General features: G+C 54.4%; 1 protein-coding gene across 1 annotated transcript; it reads right to left on the bottom strand.

Moving 5' to 3' along the window:
• Window positions 1–366: 366 nt before the first annotated feature.
• On the bottom strand, window positions 367–2467 carry LOC100283515 (caltractin). The gene is made up of 6 exons (NM_001156415.2): window positions 2281–2467; window positions 1485–1629; window positions 1340–1376; window positions 1203–1230; window positions 925–1077; window positions 367–810 (listed from the first exon to the last, which is right to left on the bottom strand). Exons 1-6 carry the CDS (start codon window positions 2281–2283, stop codon window positions 637–639), a joined length of 540 nt encoding a protein of 179 aa, NP_001149887.2. The 5' UTR covers window positions 2284–2467; the 3' UTR covers window positions 367–636.
• Window positions 2468–7393: the final 4926 nt, after the last annotated feature.

Below are 7393 nucleotides of genomic sequence, written 5' to 3'. Positions count from 1 at the left end.
GGCGGGAGCCACGCGTGGCATGCGCCAGTTCGGATGATGGACCGTTGGGTACTTGGGTCCATCACCCTAGGTGATGAATAGTGTGTGTATATATATATATATATATATATATATATATATATATATATATATATATATATATATATATATATATATATATATATAGTGTGAATGTACATAAAATTCAATTTTGTTTGAAAATTTTAAAAAAGTGGGAAACCCACAACCGGTGACTAAATAAAGAAAACCGTTAGTGCAAATTGCATTTACATTGACGGTTTTATTAATAAAACCGCTAGTGGAATGTTATTTTCACTTGCATTTTGTTAAGAAAACTGCATTTTTCCACTGGCTATTCCAAAATAGCCACCAATAAAAATATCGATTTTTACTGGTTTTTACTGAAAAACGACAGTACAAATAGTAGTATGTGTTTCATTACGTGTAAATAAATACACAACCCGTAGCTAGGACGTACTAGAGTAGTTAGTGCACAATGATGTGTGGTGTGTGTACGCCATTATTTCTCAAATAAATCCCAATACTCCAGTCATATGTAGCGTAGTAGCTAGGTGATATGTATTTTTCACCGATGGTATGTATCAATGTATGTTGGGATTGGCTTGTCTGTGACTACTAGAACCCAGAGCCAAAGTCTGTCCGCTTCATCATCTTCATGAACTCCTCCAGGTCGATCTCGCCGTCGCCGTCCTCGTCGGCGGCCTCTATCATCTCCCGGACCTCGTCCAGCGTGAAGTGCTCGCCGGTCTCGATGGCCAGCCGCTGGATGTCCATGTCCGAGATCTTTCCCTGCAGCATCGATCATCGATAGCATATATATAGCATGTCATCGTCATCGGTCGATGTATCTATCTATCTATCTGCCGTCGTCGTCGTTGGTCGCAGTCGGTTTGCGTAGCGTACGTTGGCGTCCTGGTCGATGATGCGGAACGCCTTGTGGAGCTCGTCCCGGGCGTCCCGCTCGCCCATCTTGTCCGTCATCATGTGCACGAACTCGTCGAAGTCGATGGTGCCGCTGCCGTCCTTGTCCACCTCCGCGATCATCTGCCCGATTTGCTGCGGATGCGATGCCATGCCATACATATCATCCATGCAGATCATCACCACACACGCGCACGCACCCTACAACTAAGGAGCCATTTACGTTGTCGTCGCCATTGGCACACGTCACGCGTACGTACCTCCGGTGTCATCTCGAATCCAAGGGCTCTGCAAAACATAGTAGGATGCAGCACGCGCACGCATTAGCTAACAAACTCCTGGCGACCTTTGTAGTAGAATGGAAGCTCGGACGGAGAGCGCGAGGTCGCATATATACCTCATCGCGACGTTCAGCTCCCTTGCATCGATGGTGCCTGGAGGATGCAAGCAGGTGAAAGGTGAAAGTCACAGCGGCCGCCATGGGCGAACACATGCGCATGTGTTTGTATATATAAACGCTACATCACTAGCACGTCACCGACCGGAGCCGTCGATGTCGAAGAGGTCGAACGCCTCCTTGATCTCTTTCCTCTTCTGCGCCGTCAGCCGCTTTCGCCGGACTTTGTCGGTCCGGTAGCCGGCGGAGTTGGGAGGAGGAGGACGGTCGGAGGCCTCGTACGTGCCCGTCTGCGCCACACCAACAACGTTCAGTTTTCAGAGAGAGAGGAGAAAAAATGGTTCTTTTTTTACAGGGACGACGAAATCACGGTGCCGCCGCTTCCGATCCGACTCATATGTATGGCAGCGTCCCAAATCATCGAGAGCAAGAACAGACGGGCTTTGGCTTTGCCACGATTTGGTAATCAACTCTGAAGAAAACAAAATTACGCCGTTCTGTTGTGGTCTGTCAGAGCAGGTGCTTACAACCACAATGATGAGAGGTTCCTCTGTTTTCATCAGAAAACAAGTGAAGTGCAACTTAAACTGATGATACACACGAGTATCTAGAACCCAGTCTCTAGGATAACCCAGCAAGTAATAAGATCAATTATCTATATATAATATAACGGAGCCTGAATGACATGCATGGTTGAGCTTCAGGAATCACGAGAAGGGAGGGACTAGCGGCAAAAGGCAACCAAACATCTCGTCGCAGCATCCAACTAGTCTTGCTCATGAGGAACTGAAGCAGATTCTCATGGAAGGAACGACCAGCACGATTGATCCACTTAAACCAATAGCTAAACTCAAGTAGAGCAAAGCAGGGTCTAATCTAAGAGTTGAGAAAAGCAGAGGAGATCACTCCCATCAGGCCGTCGGCGAGCGAGAGTCACGTACCATTCGGGGACGCGCTGAACCTTGAACCCCGAGCGGCGGCGATGAAAAGAAAGAAAAAAAAAGCTTCGGTCGTTGGGTCTGCTGGCAGAAGTTGCTGGTGCAGCTGGGTTTCGTTTCTTGACGCGAGTGGAAGATGCAGCGGCAGCAGAAAAGGCGTATGGAAGAATAATGGTTTCTGGCACTTTCGCTACTCGTCAAGGAGAAGAGGACAGCGACGTAAAATAAAGGTTTTGACAAGCGAAGGATAGGAGAGAGACAGCGACGGGACGTGCCCACGGCCCACACGGGGTGCGTTGCAGCTACAAGGAAGCCGCCCACGGTGTCCTTCCAGCACAGGAGTGGGCACTTTTTCATCCGTATCTAAAATTTAGTTTTTTTTGTTAGGTCGGTTGATTTCTGTTTTTTATCTATGAAGTTCAGTATTTAATATCGTAATCGATTTTTATCCTATACTGAACCGAAATATAAAAAAACAGAAATACCAAACTTTATTAATTGTGAAATTAGACTATTTGATTACATGAACTAAATGTGTGACGTAACAAAATTGTTATTCACTTATTTTTATATGATGTATCTCTAAATTCTTGTATATATATATATTTTTTACTTTTTACAATCGTGTGTAATCTATCATGTAAACTTGTTGTATACATTGTCTTATAACCAAGTTTGGTGTTCGGTTTTTAGCGAAAAACCAAAGTAAAAAAAGAAAGCGAAACCGAACTTCTCGGTTTTTCATTTTCTAGCAAACCGAACGGTTTCTAATGTCCGTAAAATCACAGTTTCTCAAAACCGAAAAACCAAAGTGATGTTTAAAAAACCAAAGTTTTTAACCGTGGTTGCATGGTGTGTTGCTCATGCAAAATAGGTAAGATTTATTTAATCTAGTTGTTAGACGAGATATGGAGAAAAAAACAGATATGTGCGCTTCGCGTGTGACGCACAACCCGCGAAACCCATGTTTAAAAGGAGTTGAGATGGTTGGATGTGGCTTCGACGAGCAACATACCAACCTCGCTAAGGATTATTATTAATACATGGCTAGCTACATGCTCCCTCTAATAAATAAATGGACACCGAAATATTCGGGTATTTGCCGAGTAGTACTATCGGCGTTTCGGACTCGGGGGGTCCCTGGACCGACGAGTGAAATCGCTGCGTGCCCCTACCCAGATGGGTTGGCGCGGGATGGAACACAAGAGGTGGGACAAGCCTCGTATTATCCTACACCAGGGGTGTCGCTCGTAGTAGGGGTTACAAGTGCGTCGCGTGAGGGAGAGAGAGAGATACAGAGTGGGAGCCCGTTCGTCCGCTCCTTCCCCCGCGTGAACCCCCCTCATGATGGCCCTGGACCTCCCTTTTATAGACGCAAGGAGAGGGTCCAGACGTACAACGGGGGGCGTAGCTATGCACTAACGTGTCCGGCAGAGGAGTGCCTAAGCCCTGCGTACATGCCAACGTGGCTGTCGGGGGAGAGCTTGGGCCCTGTACACGTGATAGCGTGGCCGTCGGAGGAGCGCCTGAGTCCTGTAGGAGCACAGCTGGCAGTGCGGCAAGGATCCTGCTGATGTCTCCTTGCTGCTGTAAGGGGCTGAGAGCCACCAGCGTCATGGTGCACGCGGGGCACCATCATTACCCGTCACCGGGGTAAGCCAGATGGAACGCCGGTCTTGTTCCTTGTAGCCTGAGCAGGCTAGGAATAGGGTAATGATGTATCCCCTGTTGGCGTGGTCGGTCCGAGCCCAAGGTTGGGCGAGGCGGAGACTTCTCTTGAGGCCGAGGCCGGGGTCGGGCGAGGACGTGATTCCTCCCGAGACCGAGGTTGAGGCCGAGTCTGGGGGTCGGGCGAGGCGGAGACCTCCTCCCGAGGCCGGAGCCTGAGGTCGGGCGAGGCAGAGACCTCCTCCCGAGGCTGGAGCCTGAGGTCGGGCGAGGCGGAGCTTCCTGTTGCGCCCGAGGCCGAACTCGGTGGTTGATCGTGACTTGTTGTTAGTCTTTGCCTGGGTAGTTGGCACGGTAGTCGGAGCAGGGCGAGCGGCGCTATTTTCCTGTCACATCAGACAGTAAAGAAGAGGGGCGAAGTGACTGCGGTCACTTCGGCCTGGCCGAATGAGGCACGTGTGTCAGGATACGACGTCAGGCGTCCCCTGCATTGAATGCGCCTGCGAAGCGGTCGGTTGGTGAGGCGGTCTGGCCAAGGTTGCTTCACAACGAAGCCTGCCCGAGCCGGGCTTCGGGAGAGCCGAGGGGGCGCCCGCTGCCTGAGGAGGCCCTCGGGCGAGGCGTGAACTCGTCTAGGACTACTGCTCCAGCCCGAGGCTAGACTCGGGTGAGGTCGCGTCCCTTGGGTAGACGAAGCCTTGACTTGGACCGCGTCCGTCAGTGGGTCTGAGGGTGTTTACCAGCCATGATTAGGAGCGTTGGGGGTTCGGACCCGGGGGGGTCCCTGGAACGACGAATGAAATCGCTGCGTGCCCCTGCCTAGATCGGTTGGCGCGGGATGGAACACAAGAGGTGGGACAAGCCTCGTATTATCCTGCACCAGGGGTGCCGCTCGTAGTAGGGGTTACAAGCGCGTCGCGTGAGGGAGAGAGAGATAGAGAGCGGGAGCCCATTCGTTCGCTCCTTCCCTCGCGCGAACCCCCCTCAGGATGGCCCTGGACCTCCCTTTTATAGACGCAAGGAGAGGGTCCAGACGTACAACGGAGGGCGTAGCTATGCACTAACGTGTCCGACAGAGGAGTGCCTAAGTCTTGTGTACATGCCAACGTGGCCGTCGGGGGAGAGCTTGAGCCCTGTACACGTGATAGCGTGGCCGTCGGAGGAGCGCCTGAGTCCTGTAGGAGCACAGCTGGCAGTGCGGCAAGGATCCTGCTGACGTCTCCTTGTTGCTGTAAGGGGCTGAGAGCCACCGGCGTCATGGTGCACGTGGGGCACCATCATTACCCGTCGCCGGGGTAAGCCAGATGGAACGCCGGTCTTGTTCCTTGTAGCCTGAGCAGGCTAGAGATAGGGTAATGATGTATCCCCTGTTGGCGCGGTCGGTCCGAGCCCAAGGTCGGGCGAGGCGGAGACTTCTCTTAAGGCCGAGGCCGGGGTCGGGCGAGGACGCGATTCCTCCTGAGACCGAGGTCGAGGCCGAGTCCGAGGGTCGGGCGAGGCGGAGACCTCCTCCCGAAGCCGGAGCCTGAGGTCGGGCGAGGCGGAGCTTCCTATTGCGCCCGAGGCCGAACTCGGTGGTTGATCGTGACTTGTTGTCAGTCTTTGCTTGGGTGGTTGACACGGCAGTCGGAGCAGGGCGAGCGGCGCTATTTTCCTGTCACATCAGACAGTAAAGAAGAGGGGCGAAGTGACTGCGGTCACTTCGCCTGGCCGACTGAGGCGCGTGTGTCAGGATACAGCGTCAGGCGTCCCCTACATTGAATGCGCCTGCAAAGCGGTCGGTTGGTGAGACGGTCTGGCCAAGGTTGCTTCACAACGAAGCCTGCCCGAGCCGGGCTTCGGGAGAGCCGAGGGGGCGCCCGCTGCCTGAGGAGGCCCTCGGGCGAGGCATGAACTCGTCTGGGACTACTGCTCCAGCCCGAGGCTAGGCTCGGGTGAGATCGCGTCCCTTGGGTAGACGAAGCCTTGACTTGAACCGCGCCCGTCAGTTGGTCTAAGGGTGTTTACCAGCCATGATTAGGAGCGTTGGGGGTACCCCTAATTATGGTACCCGACAGTAGCCCCCGAGCCTCGAAGGGAGTGTTGGTACTCGCTTGGAGGCTTTTGCCGCATTTTCGGTGAGGGGACCGGCCTTTCTCGGTTTTTGCTTTGTTCTGGTGGGTGCGCGCGAGCGCACCCGCCGGGTGTAGCCCCTGAGGCCTCGGAGGAGTGGTTTGACTCCTCTGAGGTCTGAATGCTTTTCGTGGCGCCTCGGCCGGTCTGATCGTTCCCTCATGCGGTCTAGCCATAGCCCGGGTGCGTGGTCAGATTCCAAGTTATCAAGCTGGTTTGTTGACGCTGTCAACAATTTTGGCCGTAGCCGGGTGCGAGAGCAGCCCCCGAGCCTCTGCACGGAGCGAGAGGACGATCAAGGACTTTCCCGACTTTTATCATACGCCCCTGCGTCGCCTTTCCGCAAGGAGGAGGGGGGAAAGCGCCACGTTGCCCTCGGAGGGCGCCGAACATGGTGTTTCCAGTGAGCTGCTAACGGGTGATCCGAGTGGACGCCCGTGCCCCGTTCGTTAGGGGTCGGCTGGTGGCCCAGAGGCGCGCTCCAAAAGTACCTGCGGGTGATTCGCCGGACCCAGACCCCTTCGACAGGGTCCGAGGGCTCGATGCCTCCCTCCGGTGGGATTCCGTTACAAATCGTTCCCGCTGGTCTTGGAAATGTCCTAGGGTACCTCGGGAGCGTAGCCCGAGCCTCGGCCATGTATCGGACGTACCCAGAGTCATCCCTCACTCTGCGTGCTCTGGGGCGACTATCGAACCCTTTCGAGGGGCCAGCCTACGAACCCCTGATCAGTAATGGGCACGGAGCCCGAGCGCTCTGGGGCGGCTGTCGAACCCTTCCGAGGGGCCAGCCTTCGAACCCCTGATCAGTAATGGGCTTGAAGTCCGAGTGCTCTGGGGCGGCTGTCGAAACCCTTCCGAGGGGCCAGCCTTCGAACCCCTGATCAGTAGGAGGGCTCGGGGCCCGCTTCCTTCGCCGAGAAGGATCCTTTCCACAACATCCCCTTTCCCGGTCCCTGTAGCAAGAGAGAGAGAGGAGGAGGGGAAGGATATGAATTTAAATAAGGCGGCGCACCTTTTTTGACGCGGTCATTATGGCGAAGGCGAAGCGACGCCCGCCTCGCCTGCCAGAGGTGTCGCCTGCTCCGCCGGGGAGTTAATGCGACGGGACGGGCGATTCGCGTGGCGCCCGTTGCGCGTGCGAGCCGTTCGAGGAACGGGACACGGGTGCGTCGTCTTCACGCCGTGGGAGAGTGCTCTCCCGTCGCTTCAGGAGGGGACGCGAGCCTGCAGGTGACTTGGTCGCTGCTGGTGTAGTGGTCACCGGCGAGCCACCTGGAATTTGTTGTCCCACAGGCCCTCTGGTGTGGAGGTAGTTCATACCCGCGGGAGCGGGACC

The sequence above is a fragment of the Zea mays genome, chromosome 5 (genome assembly GCF_902167145.1).
Source record: "Zea mays cultivar B73 chromosome 5, Zm-B73-REFERENCE-NAM-5.0, whole genome shotgun sequence".
Taxonomy (NCBI): Eukaryota; Viridiplantae; Streptophyta; class Magnoliopsida; order Poales; family Poaceae; genus Zea; species Zea mays.
Note: the sequence above shows the minus strand (reverse complement) of the source record. Positions and strands in the feature narration are given on the sequence as shown.